The sequence below is a fragment of the Molossus molossus genome, unplaced genomic scaffold (assembly GCF_014108415.1).
Source record: "Molossus molossus isolate mMolMol1 unplaced genomic scaffold, mMolMol1.p scaffold_m16_p_1, whole genome shotgun sequence".
In the NCBI taxonomy this organism is placed as follows: domain Eukaryota; kingdom Metazoa; phylum Chordata; class Mammalia; order Chiroptera; family Molossidae; genus Molossus; species Molossus molossus.
The window spans coordinates 80,343,528-80,365,358 of record NW_023425344.1 but is presented as its reverse complement, the minus strand read 5'-3'; the positions used below and the strand labels follow the sequence as shown (position 1 = coordinate 80,365,358).

Here is a 21,831-nt window from a genome sequence, read left to right as displayed (position 1 = left end):
CACATGTCTTCACTCTTATACATGTTTTCAAAGATTTACTTCATTCCCTGGCCCACGTAGGCCCATTCTTTCCCCACAGAGAAATATATGTGTGTGTATGTATGTGTGTGTGTGTGTACACACACATATATATATATATATATATATATATATATATATATATATTTAATCCTCACCTGAGGATATTTTTTCATTTATCTTCAGATAGAAGGGGTGGGGGGGGGGAGAGGGAGAGGAAGAGAAACATCGATGTGAGAGAGACACATCTATTGGTTGCCTCCTGCATGACCCCGACCAGGGCCAGGGACTGAACTGAAAGTAAGGTATGTGCCCTTAACCAGAATCGAACCCACAACTCTTTATTCCACAGGCCGAAGCTCTAAACCACTGAGCCAAACCAGCCAGGGTGAGAAATATATATTTTCAAAGAAAGAAATGCATTGGATTCTTGATATAATCGTTCATTTACTATAGAGTCAATTTTGAGTTCATTCAAGGGAATGAAAAATCAAAATAAAAGTAATCCAAAAAAGTCATAATATAAGGGTTTTATGAACACCTTTGCACCTATGTTTCAGTGGTCAGATATCAATTTCATTTATCATAGACTTCACGTTTTGTGATTTTGAAATTGCCTTTCAGGTGCTTTATAAACTCATATTGATAAGTGTAATAAATGGATAGTAAAATTCTCTAGGAGGTAAATTAAGTTTTAGCAATGATTTAATCATTCAAAATTGCTTCATTTTTTGGATGCTGTTACAGAATGTTCTTAAATTCAAATAATAGATAATAATAATGGAATTTTGCTTGTAACATCCCTGAAGATCAGATAGTCCTACTCCATAATACAACTGATGACATAAGTCTTTAGCTCCAGAGAGATTAAAGGGCTTTCTCTGGGTACAGAACCTGAGGAGAGAGGAAGGTCCAGGACTCCTAATTCCTAGTCTGTTGTTCTTTCGCTGTGTCACAGTGAGCTAAATGAACTAGAATTTTATGCTGCTCTACTTACTAATTTTTAAAAATAATGACATTTATTGAAGACTTAACTATATTCCAGGGACTGTGCTAACTGGCTTTGTGTTCTTCCTGTCAAAAAAATCTATGAAATGGGAGAATTAAGTGACAAAATAGGTGAGGCTTTTAGAACAATTTGAGCACATATTGGCATTCAATAAATGTGAACTATTGTTACTAATATTCCCTGGAAATTTATTAAAATTTTCCAAGTTGACTAAGAAGTAGAACGTCATTAGAGGGAGTCGTAGTCCTACGAGTATATGGGAGCGGTCCAAGGGATATTTTTATACGAATTCATTCTTTGATGCCCTAGTTCAGTGGATGATAGATTTCCCCCTGAACACTGTCCTAACAATGAAAGAAGGGGAAACTAAGCAGAGTGCCTAGAAGAGGGATGATTCACACTCCAGAAGTTCTTCAAGTGGTTCTGATAAATGTGCGCAATATTAAGGAAAGTTAGAAAGATTGGATAGGCAGAATAATTGGTATTTTTTGACAGAGTACTGGGCTGCACTTTGAAATATGGGCTTCATTTGTCATTAATTCATTTGTCAAGGAATGTGTGCTATTTGCTAAGCAACATTCTAGGCACTGAAGATGAATATACCATAGTCCCCTCCTTGAACATCCCATAATTTATATGATACAGACTAATATGATATGTGACAAGATTACTGTGGCACATGAGAAATGGTAAGTGGCCCAATTACCTTCAGTGAAATAGCTCTGACAAGCAAGAGACTGCTGCCTGGAGGAGCTCAGGGAGCTTCATAGAGGAGGTCTTGGAGAACCATGTGTGGGTTTCTAAGGCAACGAAGATGGAAAGATATTTCCAGATAGAGAACCACAAGTAAAGGTAATTCTATATGTGGAAAAAGTTGTGTCTTCATAAAGGCCATGTTGAGAAAGGGGGTACATAACACGGGTGCGGTTGTATGGGAGTCAGTTAATGAAGGGCAATTTCAGATAGGGGCATGAGATGATCAGAGATGTATTTTAGGATGATAAGTCTGGGGACCATGTTAAGTAGGGGAGGAAGGCCAGACAGAAAACTGTCCTATTGCATCAGATGAGAGAGCGAGAGGTGGTGAGAGCCTGGACTCAAGGTTTAGGTAATGAGGCTGGACAAGCTGGAGTGGGAGGTCTCAAGCAGAGCTGATAGAGTTTGGTCACCAAGCATGTATGGAATTAACTGGTGGAGAGCGAGCAATTGAAATTGATCCAATATTTCTGCTGTTTATGGAGACAGTGAACAGGGTAGTGGAGCAGGATTTCTCAGGGAAAGGTGATGAGGTTAATGTGTGTATGAGGCTTTACCTCTATTTGGTACTACAAAACTTTGCATTTCTATTTTAGTTTCAACATGTATGTATTCTGTCTACCCAATGAGATTATACATATAGGTTGAACGAATGAATGCATGTAGGCTGGTGATGAGATAGAAGGCTATTCAAGTTAAGGAAACTACAAATGGATATATCATGGAGGAAGATGTGGGATTGAGACTCTACATGCAAAGTCTGAGGGGAGTAGGTGTTGTTTTAGGTGCTCAGATAATAAATGGGAATAAGGTGGACCTTTGTAGGTCCAAGGAAATGATTTTGTAGGGCATGGTCAGGAGTCTTGAACTGATAGGAAAGTGGAGAAGATAAAGTCATGGTTATTGCTGTGATGATTCTTGTGGTAACATAGTAACATTTATGATCTATATTTTTTCATTTGGTACTCAGCACAAGCTATCTTAGATTGCTTTGTGCATGGGCATGATATCACATTTCTCAGCTCCCCAAGCTAAAGATTCAAGCTGCTTGTTGGCAGGAATCAGACTTCACATCCTGAGCTCCATAAACCTTTGCTAAGGTTGCTTATTTGAGGATAGACTCGCTTGAACTAAAATAATGGTGAACTGTCTTATATTCATAAAGCATATTATAAAATGTTTAGCTTTGTTGAACTCCATGGGCTTTTGAAAAATTAAATTACCTCCATAGGAATAATTAAGCATATTGCTAAAAACTGTGGGCCCTGGAGACAGATTGTTTGGATTTGAAATCTGCATGACTTTCTATTTGCATGGCTTGGGCAGCTTATTTGAACTCCATATGCTTCGGTTTCAACAGTATGAAGGAAGTAATTGTAGTACTTACGTCACAGGGTTTTGTGAGGATCAAATGAATTAATGCATATTAGTGGCTCAGCACAATGGCTGGCACATTGTGTTACTACGGTACTCAACTGATAGCGATCACGAGAAAAGTGGCCCAACATTTAAAAATGTTTTCTGGACCAAGAAGTGGCAATGTAGAGGCTGTCTTCTAACCTTTCACGTCGTCTTTGTGCATAGTGTGTGGGGCTGCAGGCAAAGCCACATGTCCCACAGGTCAGGGGCCATTTGTAGTTGGCCTGCACTGCCATGGAGACTATCCCGGGCTCACAATACCTTCACTCGCATTCCCCTTGTGTCTTTAAAAAACAAGCCCTTTAGGATAACTGGGAAAAACTGAGGCCCCAAGGCAAGAGGTCACACATGCCATTAGCTACAGAGCTTAGGATGACATTTGTTTATTTCATTCTAAGCAACATTTATTAAGCATCTATTGGGTTCCAGGCCCTGAATATAGATAAAGATGCAGTACCTCCTTCTGCCACCAGGATCTCTACTGTGTAGGATAGTCTTGCTATAATTTGAACCCAGCAGGGCCGGTTGTGCAAAGCAGCTGCTCTCTCCTGCCCATGTGTGTTCCTGGTCCCCAGTGCTCCTGCACTGGGCTGAGTCCAGCTGAGTCTCCGCCAGTGAGGTGCTTTCTACAGGCACTTGCAGACAAGTGATCATGACAAGCTCAATGTCAGCAGCTATGGTCACCTTGAAATTAACCCACCGCTACCCATCTACCTTTTTCCCTGAAGCTCACACGGCCTCTATATTCCTCTGAAAAGCTGAGTTTTAACTAGGCCATGAACCAATAGATAAAACTAGGTGGCTTAGAGCCTGTGGGCTTCAGATGGTTACTATTCTAGATATTATCCAAATTCTCTGCAAGCTCTACCATTCTTTGATCCCTTAAGGATAGCTCAGGACTGATGAAATCAAAGGCAGTGTTTCTATTACTATTCATTATGCTATGTAGTCTCATTTTTTTATATAATTTTCTTTGAGATGATTTTGTTGTTTTAATGAAGATACCCGTTTCAAGCTTTTAAAGAAGAAATACGTTTCAGGTTTAATGTAGAGTAAGACTTCATTGGGCTTCTTTGCTCTGATTAACTTCTCCTTTCTTTCCTTCTGATTCACAGTTTGGGGATATGGATTCCTGTCAGTGACAATTATTAATCTGGCATCTCTCCTCGGATTGGTTTTGACTCCGCTGATAAAGAAATCTTACTTCCCCAAGATTTTGACCTATTTTGTGGGGCTGGCTATTGGGACTCTATTTTCAAATGCAATTTTCCAACTTATTCCAGAGGTAAGGGTGTTAGCTCTGTGTTTCTGTGAATAATTGTTTCTTTAAAATGTTTGAGCACTTTGTACATTACACATCGCCATGATTCTCAGAATTTTATAGCCCAGTTTATGGTGGTGGGATAAAAGAGAGCTGAATCACAGCAAACAGAGAAACTTGTCTTCAGCCGCAGGGACTTTCAGCGTCAGAGATAAAATTAACATTCCAGGAGGCAGCCACCAGGACGTGCTCAGACGGCTCTGGGACACCTCTGAGGGCCTTAAAATTTTATTCTGTCCTGCATTTGGAAAATTTAATTTCTTTACATACTTTTATTATTTATTTATTTTTTCTAAAGAGCTTGCAATATCAAATTTTGTTGAAGATATACGACAAAATCCCCTTATATATTTACTACAGCTGTTGAAGTCTGGGGGCTAAGTAAGAGCATGGTTGACAAACCTTTTTATTTTATTCTTTTTCATTGTGGAAAAAAAATCAATTGGGGCCAATGAATAAACACCAGCTTCTGTTTTTCTTTTATAAAATGTATTATTGACCTGACATTGACTGTAATGCACTATTCAGTTAATCAACAAATAATATTTATGTTTCATTTTAAATCTATATTATTGCCATAGAGTATAAGAAAGAGAGAAATAGTAAGGAGAATGCTTGAGGGGAAAGAGAAAGAGACATTAATAGGAGGAACCCACAAAGGGGAGCTAGAGACATATATACACATGGATGTATCTTCCCCTTCCCCAGTGCACACAAAATCATGGGAGGGTGAGCCCTGAGAAAGAGAAAAATAGTAGTTCAGGGTATTACCCTCATCTCATAATTTTTAGAAAATTATAACTACAGCTTCTTTTTGTTTTCACAGCTATACATGAAATTGGGGATATAACTTCTTGGAGTCTTAGATTTATTATTGTTGTTGTTACTGTAATCATTATATCTAGAAAGGAACTAGGAAGGTCATCTCAATTATAGAGATTAAAAATGAAATCAGAATCTAGGGGGATTAAATGACTTGATTATAGCCATACAATCAGCTAGTAATAAAACTAATGGTGACAATACAGATTTTCTGGTTAAAAATTGTTATATGTAATATTATACATGTGATATATTTAATATAGTATAATATTATATATATATTAACTCATCTGATTTGTGGATCAAATTAAATTTAAAAAGCTGATATTGTGTGTGGACTCAAGATTCCACATTTATGATATTGAAGTTTTCTAAGTTTGTGTTTCTTGTCTGTTAGGAATATCTTTACTCTTTATAATTTTAAACTCCAGTTCTTGTCCTAAGTACTCTAAACAATGAATTCTTATTCTCATCGTGTGTGTGTGTGTGTGTGTGTGTGTGAGCGCGCGTGCGCACATGCATGCGTGTGCATCTTAAATCTTTTCTTTTTTATTCTTGGGCTCAGTTTCTCATTTATTCAATCTCTTTAGGATTTATCAGGTTCAAGAGGACCTCTCTTAGGAAAAAAAATCCAAGTGGCTTGCTATATTTGCTTTAAAAATTTGACTCTAGATATGATAGGCAAATACGTTACTTTTAGAGAACGCAAATACTGTTTCATTTATGTGGGAGTCAGTGCCGCTTCTCTCTTTTTTTTCTGATGATGATTATTTTTTTGATCCTCACCCAAGGACATTTTTGCATTTACCTTCAGATAGAGCAGGAGGGAGAGAGGGAGAAAGAGAGAGAGGGAGAAACATCGAGACACATTGACTGGTTGCCACCCACACGACCCCAACTAGGGCCAGGGACAAACTGCAACCCAGGTACCTGCCCTTAGCGGGAACCGAATCCAGGACTTTCTGGTCCGCAGGCCGACGCTCAAACCGCTGAGCCAAACTGGCCAAGGCCAGTGCTGCTTTTTTACTACTAAAGTTTCCTCTCTCAAGGCATATATTGCTGTGATCCTCACCCAAGGACTTTTGGTGTCCTATATTGTGGGGTGTTAGAGCTGGGAAACAATAAGATACTCGGGGTTTGTTGACCAGAGCATCCTCTGGTTATGAGATTTCTAAGACATCTCTTACAGTTTGCTTACTTAAATTTCAGAGTTTTTGTTTTGCAATTTTGGCAGGTAAGTTCTCCATATTACCTGGATGTGAAGATGGACATAGAACTCCAGTGAAAACTGAATACTGAGTTATGTTGGCATTATGTACTAGAAATCAAGTTATATTATTTGGTTTTCCCTGAAGTGCCTTTTTTTCCCCCTTCCCCAGGCATTTGGATTCAATCCCAAAACTGACAACTATGTTGAGAAGGCCGTTGCTGTGTTTGGTGGTTTTTATTTACTTTTCTCCTTTGAAAGAATGCTTAAGATGTTATTAAAGACATATGGTCAGGTAAATGGGCTTTATTTTAAACTTTTTATATTTTACCTGCCTAAGCTAGTTTATATAGACAAATGAAAGAAGGAAGTTTATTCTCAGAATTCCATGAACTGTTCCTATATTACATTTATAAATGTGAGGACAAAGAACAGAGTCAACATATTGATAAGTGTAAGAGAAACACTTGATTTATATTGTAGAATTTGGAGTAAGTACTAACAATTTAACATTGAATAACTGATGTATTCTATTCATATTCAATAAAATAAGGAGGTGTATGTACCCTAACATAAAAAAACAGATAAAAAATACTCTAATAAATGAGGATGTGTTTGAAGGAAGAGAAATTTCATAAATCTAAAAATTAGGGTACACACAGAATAGACACAACATTTTTCTCTCATAGATAGAAGCACCAAACTCTATTTTCTTGTTTGTATGAGCCATCGTTTTTGTCTTCTTATAACCCTTTTTTACTTTGTAAATTTCTCCATGTAGAATGATCACACCCACTTTAGAAATGATGACTTTGGTCCTTCTCCAGAAAAAACTCATCAACCTAAAGCATTACCCGCCACCAATGGTGTGACATGCTACTCAAATCCAGCTGTCACGGAGCCTAATGGACACATCCATTTTGATGATGTCAGTGTGGTATCTCTCCAGGTATGGTAATCCCATTTTCTTTCCACTAACTTGATCCTCCAGTCTACATACACTATGTTAAGATTGCTGTGAATACAGTCAAGTCAGTATTCTGTGCATTTAAATGGGTCCGATTTACTCCTGTACATGTGGGATAAGTAAAATGGAAGTCTGCACTTTTTTTCTACTTTCCCTCTGTGTGTTTACTCTAAACAAGGGGGTTAGGCAAGAAATTGTGGGTTACTGGATCCGAGGCTTCTCTATTCTCCAGGATTGTTTAACTATATAAGAGTCACTTAGATTTATACAATAATATGTAGCAAAATTAATAACATTTCTCTCATTTTGCAATTCTTTCATGATCTGAAACCAAATAATCCCTTTAAGTGATTTTGAAACTGTAAGAAGAAAGATTTGTAAGCGATTAAAATTATGTTCATTAGTTAGTTGACTTAGAATTTTCCTTCCCATCTTCTAAGTAATGTCAACACGTATCATTGCTTGAATGAGTATTATATGCCAGGTTACATTCTAGGCACTTAAATATTTTACCTCATTTACTTTTTACAACACTGATTCAAAGTAGGTTTTGTTTTCTTCCTGTTAGAAATATTTCAGTTTCAAGTGATGAAAATCAAATCTAAATTATGTATGCAAAAAGGAGAATTTATTGGAAAGGGAACGGACTGTCTAATGGAACAGCCAAGCTGCAGAAAAAGCAAGAGCCTAGAGACCATTCGACCATTAGGAGCCCCTTTACCTCTCCGCGCATGCTCTTCTTCACTGTGGACCAACTCCTAAATAAGTGGGAGACGTAGACACTAGTAACTCCTGAGATTTATGTCTTATCATTTCAGCTACAAAAGGAAATTAAATTCCTGGCAAAGATCTTTTTTTTTTTTTTGTCCACTTTGAATTAAATGTCTACTTATAGATATCTAAGTGCTCAGAGGGTTGGGCCCCTCACCTGGCCACAAGGGAATATGGATGCCCTGGAGAAGTGAGTAGTAAAAAGGCTGCTGGATGACAGGGTCATTGGTGTCCACAACTCTTGACATATTAAGAAAGTGGAGCTCTAAATGTTAAATAATCTCTCCAGGGTCACTCAGCTTGTAAATGACAGATTCATAAGCCACAAAGTTAAAAGCAATATAAAAGAAGACAATTAAAAATAAAACCCAAAGGAAAGCCAGCCAAGCCAAGGGGGTGAAAAAAAAGGTAGAGAAAAAAGGTATCTGGAAAAGGTCATTATGGAAATGACTCAAATTTCCTTCTGGGAAGAAAACATGGTCATATACTTCTCCAACTGCATAGGAAGAGGCAACTTGTATTTGCACTGAGCTGAGAGAGAAACTTATTTTATGCAATGTAATGAATGATGCTTTCAGCCAAGGTTTTGCAAAGAATATGGAAATGTTCAAACAGGTAATTTCTTATGCTAATTACAACATTTATTAAATGCTCAAGGACTACACCTAAGCTTTAGATGAATGATCTCGTAGGATGCTCATAATAGCCAGGGAGACAAGTAGAGTTATCACTAAAAGACTGTGGCTTAGAGAGGTTAAATAACAGACCCAAGGACACACAGATTCTAAACGGCGAAGCTTGGGTTAGGACCGCAGCCCCCTGATGCTAATGGCTGTGCTCTTACGTACTGTGCTGAATTCTGTTCTTCATGTCACTGCACCACTAGAATCAAGATGATGACATTAACTCTTCACTTAATAAATATTAATTTTTTGTAGGGGTTAGAAGATAATTTGGTCCAAGTTCATTGCTTTCTGAGGACAAATAAGTGAAATTGCTCAAAAGATTGATTTTATGGTGTTTTTTTTCTTTTTTATAATTTTTTTTTTATCTTCACCCTAGGACATTTTTTTTTTTTTCATTATCTTCAGATAGAGTGTGAGGGAGAGAGGGAGGAAGAGAAAGAGAGAAACATTAATGTGAGAGAGACACATCGACTGGTTGCCACCCACACGACCCCAACCAGAGCCGGGGGACAAACTGCAACCGAGGTACACGCCCCTAGCGGAAACCAAACCCGAGACTCTGGTCCGTGGGCAACGCGCTAACCACTGAACTAACTGGCCAGGGCTTTCTTTTTTTTTTTTGTCTCCTTTTTTAAATTTCTTTTTTTTTTCTTTCAATTTTATTTTGTATTGGTTTCAGGTGTACAGCTTAGTGGTTAGACAATCATATACTTTACATAGTTTTCCTTTTGGTATTTCCAGTATGATTTTAGTTTTAAAGTTTTGGGGCTCCTGGTTTATGATTCACTGTGGCCAGAAGACATGTTTGCAGTGGATATAAGCACTATGACACAGGTGGGGTCCTAGACATGATCCTGTTTTACATAATTTAGGAATATCCATCAAAGGGCCATTCTTACTCTACCTCTGGTAGTAGTGCTAGTAGGCAGGCTTTCATTCATTGATTCAGTAAACATTTATGGACACCTGCTCAGTATCCTAGGCACTGAGGATTTAGAAGCAAACTAATTCTTGTGGAACTAATAGTTTACTCAACAGAAAGAGACAATATAGAAAAGAGTAAAAAAAGAAAGTATCAGGTAGCAATAACTTTTTTTTTTTTTACTTTTTTTTTGTTCAGATAGTGGGAGGGAGGGAGAGAGAGAGGGAGAGAGAGAAAGAAACATCGACGTGAAAGGGACACATTGAGCGGTCGCCACCCACACGACCCAACCAGGGCCGGGGACAAACTGCAAATGAGGTACGTGCCCTTAGTGGGAATCAAACCCAGGTCTCTTGGGACCGCAGGCCGATGCTCTAACCACTGAGAAAACCGGCCAGGGCACAATAACTACTTTGACGAAAATAAAACTTGGTGACGTGGGAGTGACATGTGGGCGCTCCTTTGGTCGACTGATCGGGAAAAGCTCCTGAAGAGATCCATGGAGAACTGGAAAATGAAAAAGGAGAGCCAGCCATGTAAAGGAAAAGGATGTTCTGAAAGCTGCCAGAATCATCACACGGGCCACAAATAAGGGAGCTGGATGCTAAATGGCATTGTTCTTCCTGACATCAATGCTGGAGGCCAGGGGCACCATTTCTTTAACATTCTGAATAGAAACAGCTGTGGAATTGTATACATAGGTAGACCACCGATCTAGTGAGAGGGTGGAATGAAGCTCGGATTCTGGAAATATACTTCTTATTCCAGGAATAAGAAGTCCAACTGAAGGCAGAGAGGGTGGGTATCACAATGACGATCATATACCAGGCCTTGAGATGAGCCGTATAAATAGTCCTGACATTAATTTCTTATGGGGATTATTTTCTAGTCATTTTGGTTGAAGGTATCATTTTGAATGAACAGAGATTTATATAACTTGAACAAAATACTCTTATTTTTAGTTTCTCTTTATATTACATTAAAAAAATGGAAAGAAATAGAACTTAAATACCATAAGGCTCTAGAATCTAGAGCAGAATATTTAGAGTCTAGATATTACTTTATGAGACAGTAGGTGCCATGGCTGGTTTGGCTCAGCAGTTAGAGCGTCAGCCAGCAGACTGAAGGGTTGTGGGTTTGATTCCTGGTCAAGGGCACATACCTGGGTTGCAGGTTTGATGCCTGGGCCGGGTTGGTCAGGGTGGTACGGGAGGCAACCAATTGATGTGTCCCTCTCACAATCAGTGTTTTTCTCTTTCTTTCTCTCTCCTTCTCTCTCCCTCCCTCCCTTTCATTCTATCTAAAAATCAGTGGAAAAATATCCTTGGAAGAGGATTAACAAAAAAAAAGAAAAAAAAGAGAGAGGAGGTATTACACTGTAAGTGATGGTGATAGTGATTTTAGTAATAAGATTAACATATTTTCTAATATTTTATATGATACAAATAATTTAACCCAGGTGACCTCATTACAATTATCAAACATGACATGTAAAATTTATGGTTTATTTCTGAGTCCAAGTATTGCCTTACGATTTTTGTTGACGATTCCTGTTGCTACTGCTTCAACTCAATGAAGTTTTTTCCAAATTGAAAACAGTGAGAAACCATCTAAGAGTGAGTTATATAAAGTAGTCTAATTTGACATTACTATCAATAGAACATGAATTGTGTGACAATCTAGATTGTAACAGCATGATTCTTGATTGTACTCGAACCAGGAAGAACAAAATAATTGTTACAGTATAATTAAAATGCGTGACTTAGGGATATCACTATTTAATATTCATTCAGATAATCCTGGGCCATCACAGAATACTCAGATAGGCAATAATATTTACATTTAGTTGCCCATGGTATTTTGTTTATACCCAGTCATGTAAAAATTACAGCTTTACACACATTTTAAAACATTTTGTTGCTGTGGAAACCTATGTATCACAGTAGGAGGGTAGAAGATATCTTATTTAACAGTTAGCTTGATTATAACTTCTAAATCGTTATACAAATGATGTGAAGCTTCCTTTGGACCCTTGCTCCAGACCCAGTGTGCGTCAGGCGCTGCGGCCCCTGCGGGCGTGGAGCACGCCCGCCCGCCCGTAGGAACATGCAGATTTTCAGGAAAAGTGGGGACAGTAGGCGGATACTAAGAAGGCATTTGTGGGGGAAGAAGGGAGCACAGGAGCTCCTTCTCTGGGTACTCAGTTACTGCCACTAGGTATTGTCTCACCTCTCGCCCTGTGACACTTGCTGCTTTGTTCTTTCCTCTCTCTTACTGATCACTGTGTAGTCACCTGGAGAAGTCATTTCAGTCTCTGTGCAGCCAGGGTGTCTTTTCCCCGAATCTATAGCTTTGGAAGGATTGTGTTTATTAGTTGTTTAAAACATTTTTTTTTTTCCAACTACAGTTGACATTCAGTATTATTTTATATTAGCTTCAGGTGTTTAGCAGAGTGGCGAGACAGTCATATACTTTATACTTGGTAAAGTGTCCCCTTGATGTTTCCAGTGTCCACCTGGCACCGAACATAGTTATTACAATATTACTGACTATATTTCCTATGCTGGACTTGACAATCTCGTGACTATTTTCTATTTACCAATCTGTACTCTTAATCCCTTCACTCTTTTAACCCAGTGCCACAACTGTACTTAGGAGTCTGTTTCTGTTTTGTTTGTTTGCTTATTTTGTTCTTTATATTCCACATATAAGTACCTGTTAGTTGATGATTCCTTAGGAATGTTAGGTATTTGGGGGAGTGTTAGCTCTTCAAGGCCACTAGAGGGCCCATCTGGCTCATGTCTCCTGGGCTCAGTCTCGTTCTAAACGAAAACCTCTTGTGCTTTTATTTAAGAATAGATGCTAATAATTATAAAGTAATACGAACCACCTCTTTTCCCTCATAGAAGAAAATTATTATCAGGCATTTGAAGAAATTGATTATTGTACATTTTATGTTTAAAATTGAGGTGCAATGAAGTGGCATTTAGCTGCAAAGTATGGTGATGTTAGGGAGCCATGCTTTGTCAGGACCGACAGGAAGTGACCCTGTTGGATGTTTCTGGGTCTCTGTGAGAGTCCAACAGATTTTAAATATACTTACTTCATTCACTGAATATTTACTGAGTACCTAATGTGTACTTGGCACTATTCTAAGGACTGGGAACGCATCAGTGGGGCGGAACACAAACTTTCTGCCCTTCCATAATATAACTGGAATATTGTATCATGTTATACTGAAAAGGGGAAAGCACTTTTTTTTTTTAAGTAGGAGATACAAAAAACTGATTGTCTATCAGTCTTTCTCTTGCGTGGTTGCCTTTCCTTGGTGGTTGCCTGGAGGTGTCCTGGCTGCCGGTGTGGGGACGAGGAGCTGGAGGGGAGGGCCGGAGCACTGTGAGTGTCTGACGGAAGCGCCACACTCACTCCGGCCTTCATTTGTGCTTTCTGTCCTCAAATTGGGGCTCTCTGTGGTTCAGTGTCCCCAAAGGATCAATCTCTAGTCACCATTTGGGGTGGTCGTGTTGCTGCATTGGCTTGGGAGCGGGATCTGGGGTTCTAATTGCTTCCTAAATGGACTTACAACTAATTCTCTTCTTTTTAGTTTCACTGTTTACCTGCCTCCTTCAGGGGTACTTGGCACCGTCAAGCCCTCAATGTTTCTGAGGTTCTGAGCCTGGCTTCACTTGGGTTCTCTTTGAGTGTTCTTCTCTGTGGAGTCAGTCAGAACTCAGCCTCGTCTTTTCATCTTCCAAAATAAGTGTCTCAGTGCCGTCATTTCACCTCCCGTCCCTTCTGACCTTGTGACTTGATAGCTTTCTTATTCTTCTATTTCAGGAGGGACTAGAGAAAAATGTATATCTAGTTTACCATTTTCACCAAAACTACCTATTTACTATTTTCAATCACATGGATTTTCAAGATCACAAGATTTAAGAACAGAAATCAGTTACTTTTCCTGCATGTGACTATATTAACAATTAGTTAAAATTGAAAACTATACAGGTAATAAAATTATATGGGAAGTGGTTTATATTGGTTTGAATTGACTGCTGCTTACAGAAAAGCTGATTTAATCAGAGCAGATGATGACCCTAGACAAACAGGAGGAAGAATTCTGGGTGCGGCTTGGTTGGTGGTAAAATTCGCTCTCACCAGATCCATCGCTGTGCGTCCTTGCCCCAAACTTTCCTCTGCCCTGCGCTTTTTACTGTCCAACTTCTCGAAAAACTGCCTGACCCTGAAATAAGACTGTGTCAAATATTGTCTTCACTGCTTTACTTATGTTACCTCATTTACTCCGTAACAACCCTACCAGGTAAGTACAATTATTATCTCCATCTTAAAGACATAGAAACTGATGTATAGAGATGTCAAGTAATGTAGCCAAGGTCCCACAGGTACAGAGTTAAGATTCAAACCCAGTCATTCCGGTTCCAAGGTCTCCGTAGTGAACCGTTAGCCTATAGTAAGTACCCTGCCTGCTCTTTCCACTCGCTGATCAGTCTTTACACGCTCCTGCCTCTTCTTCATCAGAGTCTTCAATATTGAATTATGTGTAATTTTTAAAAAATCTACCTATTTGCTAAAATATTTTTTGAATGCTATGAGTGATTTTTCTAGGCAGCAATGCTATATTCTTAACACTCATCATTTCCCCCCCTGAGGCATTCCTGTAGCATAGAACACACGCTGTATGTTGTATCTATAGAACAGCGAGTATCTACTGCTGACTACATACTGGGAATATAAGGGCAGATTTTTCGCTGGGAGCCATCCCCTCCCCCTTGGAATGGCTCATCAGTTAGATGTTTTCTGTGATGTGGTACCATCCTTCTTCTGCCATTTTAGCTTTCCCCGAATCTCATCTTTCTGCAGAACCAGTGGGTATACAGGAGGAAGCAAGAGATTCACAGTTTAGCAATAAAATGTTTGTTGTGTGACTTGTGGAAAATTAATTAACATCTCTGCACCTGTGTTTGCTCGTTTGTTAAATGATAAGGAAAAATTTTAAATTAATGAATTTTTGTGAAAATTAACTAATTTGTTATGGCTCATCTGTGTAACAATGTGTCTGACATATTGTCTGCATATGATAACTATATATTTCCCTCCCTCTTCTGTTCACCAATCTTTTTTTCTTTCTTCTTTTTTAATTATAGTAATCCATCAAATCCTGTCCCTTTAACTTTCATTACTCTGAGAATAATTTCTAAATCAATGTGCTTAATTATTTACTGATCAGCATTTAGAAGAGGGCTTCTTGCACTAAACCATAGAGGCTTTTGGCTCTATTTGTATTTTTCTTCTGGAACAGAGAAACACAGGGAAAGGATAAAATGTACAGAATTCCATGCATTCCCATCTCTGATATTTATCCTTTTTGCAATCGAAGTACTTTTCTTAGGTTTGATTTTTAAAATGTGAAGGCCATTTGGTAATAAAGATAACCTTCTGGCCCTGGCTGGCTTGGCGCAGCAGGTTAGAGCGTAGGCCTGAGGACAAGAGGGTCTCGGGTTCGATTCCCAGACAAGGGCATGTACCTGGGTTGCAAGTTAAATCCTGGGCCCTCATGGGGGTTGTGTGGGAGACAGCCAATCGATGTGTCTCTCTTGCATCGATGTTTCTCTCTCTCTCCCTCCCTCCTTTCAACTCTCTCTAAAAATAATCAGTGAAGGGATATCCCCCAGTGAGGATTAACAAACAGAACAAAAAGGATGACCTTCTGAATGTAAATGCTTGCAAGCCTGCCATTGACTTCTGTCAGATTGACTAAGAGAACTTGAAACTTTTACTCACACTAACTGGAATGAAACTTTAAAGTCTAATTTAGCTTGCCATTGGCATGATATCAGTTTTTGCCCCACAGATTCTCTGTTGGAGTTGTGCAGCTGTGCACTTACGAGTCCAGTCGTATCTGTCACACCCTGATACATTCGGTTCATTTGAAAGGGCATTAAAATAATGACATTTTCATTATGTATGAAAGTTATTTGGTTGTCATATTATTGAAATAATTGGGGTGCCTGAAATCTCTTAAACTTGAATTAAGGGTGGTAGTTAGTGCTATTAATTTTTAAATCCGGATATAGAAATTTTATATAGATTAATTATAAAGATGAAAAATTTAGTGATACAAGTGTAAAAATCATAATTTGAAAGATGAGATAGAGCACCAGTGAATGAAGTCACACTGCTAGAGGTAGTACATGCAGTCTAAACTAAATTAGAATTAAAATGGAAAGGTTTGAAGTAGTCAGAGCAACTTGCCAAGAAGGGAATTCTCCATTAAGAACTACTTTTGTTTTTCCAGATAGAACCATGTCCCAGGGTATGTAAATTTGGCAAAAGTATTTTAGTTGATATGCAAGGTGAGGAGGGGCTTAGTGTTATTTGTTCTAACTCCTTTAATTAGCCAATCATTTGGCCAACTAGGACATTCCTGAGCTCACACAGGGAGGTTGGTAGCATCACCTTTGACAAATTTATAAAGAACATCTTTACTACTAACTGCTAGGCTATTGGGAGAATCAAATAAGATAATGTATGTAAAAGTACTTTGAAAGGTCCCCAAATATATACTATTTAATCTAGTAAGGGCTGCTTAAGGGTCAGTCAGGGGCTGCTATGCTCTCCAAATGGAAAGGGAGCATTTTAGTTAATTGTCTGATAAACACTTAAATGGTTAATATTTTTGTGGAGTTCATCATTTTAATTTGTTGATATGTGCTCCGGGTTCATGCAAACATAATTAACATGCTATTAAATTTGACTTCTGGGTATAACTTCTAGACTTTCAGGGTTTTCTCATTCCTCTGTACCTAGTCCTCTCCCCCAATCTAATTTCTGTTGAATAAGTGACTATCTGTTGAATAAATGAATACTTATTCTGTTGAATAAATGAATAAAAAAGAAAAAGCATTCAAAGACAAGACAGTGCAAGAGACATTCTTTCAATCTCCCTAGAACTTGGAGAGAAATCTTGACTAATTTCTAACCCACATATTGTTTGCCAAAAGCCTTTAAAAATCCACTCAAAGAGTCTTATTCACAGTGGACAGAAACCTTTTGTGAATTATCAGGATAAGATACCAAAACACCTCTTGGTTTCTATTGTGATTTAGTACTAATATTTCTATTTCATGCATTTGAACTGTGTGATCTTACTACTGCTTGCTTATCCATCTCCTCTGATAATGATAATATTGGTCTTTCCAGCTTTTTGCTGTAGAATGCTGCAGGGTACATTCTTGTCCACATCTCATCGTGCCCCTGTAGGAGAGTTTGTCTAGGGCTGAGGTGAGTGCTCATGGCACGTCGAGAAAAACAATATTTTGTGTGAGAGTTTCCTGTGCACTGTAGTCTGTTAAGCATTTCTGGCTCCCAGGGTGCTATTTGTCAGTAGCAGCACTTCAGTCATTAATGACAACCAAAAAATAGCCCATTGCCCTCACATTTCTAAATGCCCTCGGGTTTCAGATTCAGAACCATTGATCTTTTCTCAACTGGATTTCTGTGAGACCAGTCAGCCCCCACAGAAAATAATTTGAGTGCCCATTTTCTCTTACCTTTTAAGGATGATACAAAATACATAGCGTGTTCTACGTGTACAAAAGAGAAATTAATTTATTGTGTATAATGGATGCCTTAAGGCATTAAGACTTAATTGTCTTGCAGAATCTCTGTGAGAAAGGTTGGGCTACATCGCTAGATCAATAAGAAATGAGTTAGAGTCTGCACATGTGTGATTTTACTGAATAGCAACAGATCGCTCTCCACCTGTTCTGCTTGGTCACATTTTCACCAGTTGCAGAATTCACATTTTCTCCACATCTTTGACAATACTTGAAGATTTCAGACTTTCAAATATTTATTGCCTATTTAATGAGTTGACATGGTATCTTTTTGTGATCTGTCTCTGTAGATTTCTGATTACTAGCAAACTTTAGCATCTCTTTATATGTTTAATTGTCAAAAGTTTACTTTTGTGTTTTTTCTGTTCACCTGTTTCATATATTTTTAGTTGTTTTTTTTTAAATTGATTTGTATTAAAGAAAAATTATTCTGACACTGGTTAAATGGTAAGGAAGACTTTCACCAAGATTATAAAAATATAGGTTGACTCGAAGGAAGACAGAGATTGGGCTCAACTCAGAATATAGCAATGAGTGTTGAGGATTTATAGCTAATAAACAGAGAGAGGAGGTCAGTGGATAGAAAATTACTAAGAGGAGACATCAAGGGTAGGGGGGGATCCTTGCTAAATTAACTTAATAGAATTATTGCTGAAGGCAGGCCAGGATGATCAGGTACCAAGGATAAGGGGATTCTTACTAAGCTGCCTTAGTAGGATTCTTGCTCTAACTGGACTCTGCAAGGCTGGACACAGAAGCCCAGGACTGGGACCTCGTTGAGAAGAGGGCTCAGAGGAGCCTGACTAAAGTCTGGTCGAGGAAAGTCTTTGTCATTTGTAGGAATGTTTCATATATTCTAGATCCTAGTCTTTACTTATTAAATGGATTAAAATGTAGTCTTGGAGTATGTGACTTCTCTTTTCACTTAGTTTATACTATATTTTATTTTTTTAAAGTTTTCATTTTAATGTAGTCAATATGTCAATACTTTTCTTCAGGCTTTCTACTCTCTAAGAGTTGTTTAAGAAATCTTTTCTTTGCCAAAGTAAAGAAGATATTCTTTCATTTAAAAAAAATTTAAAGTTTAATTTCCCACATGGAAATATTTTTGTATACAATATAAGAAAAAGACCCCCCCCCTTTTTTTGTATAGACAAGCAGTTATCCTAGTTTCTTAATTTTTTTAAAATTGATTTTAGAGAGAGAAGAAGGAAAAGGGAGAGAGAGACAGAAACATTGATGAGAGAGAACAACGATTGACTGCCTCCTGCATGCCCCTCACTGGGGATTTGGCCTCAACCTGGGCCTGACCGGGAATCTGGCGACCTCTTGGTGCATGGGTCGATGCTCAACCACTGAGCAACACCGGCCAGGCTACCCTAGTTTTTTTTTATTAGATGGATCATTGTGTCTCTGACAAATATCAAGTTTCTATATATCGATGTATCTGTATCAGGGCTTTGTTCTCTTCCTGCCCTATCCCACAAAAACTCTTGTTCTAAACCATACCACCTTCATTATTGTCACCTTTAGCAAGCATTGAGCTCCTAAGAACAAGGCTTTTCACTTTTTTAAATTGAAAATTATTTGTTTTTCCATACCAGTATCATTCTTGAGATTTTTATTAACAATTGCATTGCATTTACAGATCAATTGAGGGACAGCTGACATCTTTATAATATTTTAGATTTTCTTTGTTTTATAATTTTCCATGTTAATGTCTTCTTCAAACTGTTTGATTTATTCCTAATTATTTTGTAGCTTTGCAGGTGTTCTAAATGATGTCTTTTTTTTTTTTTACCTACTATATTCTCTAATTGGTTATTGCTGATATTTAAGAGTACACACAGTTTAGCATATTGATTTTGTATGCTGTGCTATTGACAAACTCTCCGACTATTTCTTGTATTTTATTTGCTTAGTCTTTTGGATTTTCTATATAGACATCAGAGAACAAATAAGCACATTTTTTCTTCTTCTCTGATTGTTAAAACTCTTATATTTCCTGACTCATTACATTGATAAGGACTCATGGGATAATGCTGAGCAGAGTAGTGAGAGACAGCGTTTTGTCTTCTTTCTGACTTTGATGGGAATGCCTCTGAGTTCAGTAGGTTGCTTTCTTCAATTTTCTTATTTAAAAAAATGATACTCCTAATTAGATTAAGAAAGTTTTTTTATTATTCGGACTTTCCTTAGTGTTTTCCTCAGTTTTAAATTCTATTAGATTTTTTATCTATACTATTACCAAGTATGAATACTCTGTACACAGTTAATTTTTCTACTTTTGGAATTGGGGAGTTTTAAAGCAGGGTGAAAGACTTAATAGATAAATAAGTATATTTTCTCACAAAAATTGCATCACTTCTGAACTACAGTGTTATTTACTAGGTATGCTAATTGATTAGTGACATGAAAATTAGAGCCACTTTGCTTTGGCAAAAGAACTCGAGTCATAGGTCTTAGTGTAAATTCGGACTCTGACAACTCATTGGGTGACTTCACTTTCCTAAAAGTCATTTCCTGTATTTGTAAATTGGAAAAAAAAGTATCTAGCAGTCAGGATTATTACTAGGATTAAATACAATCTTTCCAAAGTAATACATAAGCGTAGGTATGCAGCAAATATTAAATCTTATCACTGCCGCCACCACACTAGCAAACCTCGCCTCAGTCCTGAGAAGCAAGAGGGAGTGACCGCGGCCATGACGGTGTCTGAACACAAAGCCACACGTGTCTGCATTTCAGTGGCAGCAGATTGAGTAACTCAGAAGAGTGGGAGACTTGGTACCAAACTGTGGGGTTACATGTCACGTTTATAAGCCAACTGGAAGGAGGGAAGCCTTTTATACTGGGGGTTTTCTATGAAGACATGGTGGGGAACATTTTGAAGGTTCAAAACTAGATGCATTACTTCAGTGCAGAAGCAGTTTCTAGCCAAGAGATACATTAATGAAGGTTTCCAGAATCGATGAGGAGAACAGGGCTTTCATGGCAGACTGCATAAGAACAAAACCAAATAGCAAGTTGGAATAAAGGCTATGAAGGCGGTTGGATTGAATTTTGATATTGATATTGATTTGATTTCCCTTGAAAACAAATATCCTAGTGTCAGGGTTCATTAGAAGAGATTTTGGGGGACAAATTTCCATGCACTAGGCAATGCCACCTTCAGGAGCATTAGAGAGGAAAAACAGAAGAAAACGACCAGGGAGTGGGATGAAATGGGGTAGTGCCATGTTTTGAACTGTGAACAGAAGCAACTCTGTGGGCCCCCAGTGACTAGTGGATCCTCCTTGATAGGATGTCTGTGTTCACGTTGCCCCCACAAAGGGTAATGAATGAGAATAATAGACCAGCTTATTAGAAAAGCAGACTTCTGAGCCCTAAGCCTGTATTCTTACTCCCAGGGGTGGAAATATTGACCTTTGCAGCCTGGATCCCACGCATTTGGGCACCACTCTGCACAGACATGAGACACAGAGAGTAATAGTCCATCTGGGCAGAGTCCCACGCTATTGCAGAGAGGGAGAACGGCCTACCTGCAAACTTAGGAGAGTTCAGGGAACCAGGCGGTCAAATATGGAAGCAGCCTGCTCCCGTGTACACAGTTCCAGAGACATTTTCCACTACACCTCCTGGAGGGCTGTCTCTGTGCAGAATTTCTTTTCTTTGGTCTCTGAACCACACTCAGTGCCAGGTACAGAAACCCATTAATAAGCATGTCAGATTTCTATTACCTGCCACTTCTGAATAATTAATAGCAATGCCAGTGACGGTGGTGGTTGGTGGTGTGATGGTGGTGGTAGCTATCATGTACAGGGAACGTACTCAGCATTTTTCAATATTATTCATGTGCAACCTTGATTGGAAGTGTGATTATCTCTATTTTACAGATGAGAAAACAAAGAGGTTACCACCCAAAGCTTTTTAGTTTTATTTTTTTACAAAGCTAAGTTGCTTCCTGATTTGCATGCTTCTTATCAATTCACATGGCCACTTTGAACGAAAGCCAAACATAAATACATTTTTGTGAGAAAAAAAATGCTTATGTACTTGACAGGCATCTACCGTGTACTTGGTATTCCTGAAGGTACTTACGGGCACGTAAAAGTAATACAGTGTGAGGAGTACTGACGGCAGAGCACACACAGGTTGCTGGGCTGGGAAAGATGTGGCACCTGCTGGGGTGGGGAGAGGGGCAGTGAAGTGAGCGCAGATGCGCTCCTGGGAAGATGACGCCTGCGCCCAACCTGAAGGATTGCTGGGTAAGCAAGATTGGATGGACAGTGGCCTAGG

The 21,831-nt window shown here is 38.5% G+C and overlaps 1 protein-coding gene across 1 annotated transcript in view; it reads left to right on the top strand.

Annotated features, from left to right (window-relative positions):
- The window catches only part of SLC39A8 (solute carrier family 39 member 8), a 77,243-nt gene that overhangs the window by 32,820 nt on the left and 22,592 nt on the right, over window positions 1-21,831 (top strand). The window contains exons 4-6 of the mRNA XM_036262330.1: window positions 4,318-4,487; window positions 6,725-6,847; window positions 7,334-7,501. Coding sequence (XP_036118223.1) covers window positions 4,318-4,487; window positions 6,725-6,847; window positions 7,334-7,501 — 461 coding nt within the window. The remainder of the gene's footprint in view (window positions 1-4,317; window positions 4,488-6,724; window positions 6,848-7,333; window positions 7,502-21,831) is intronic.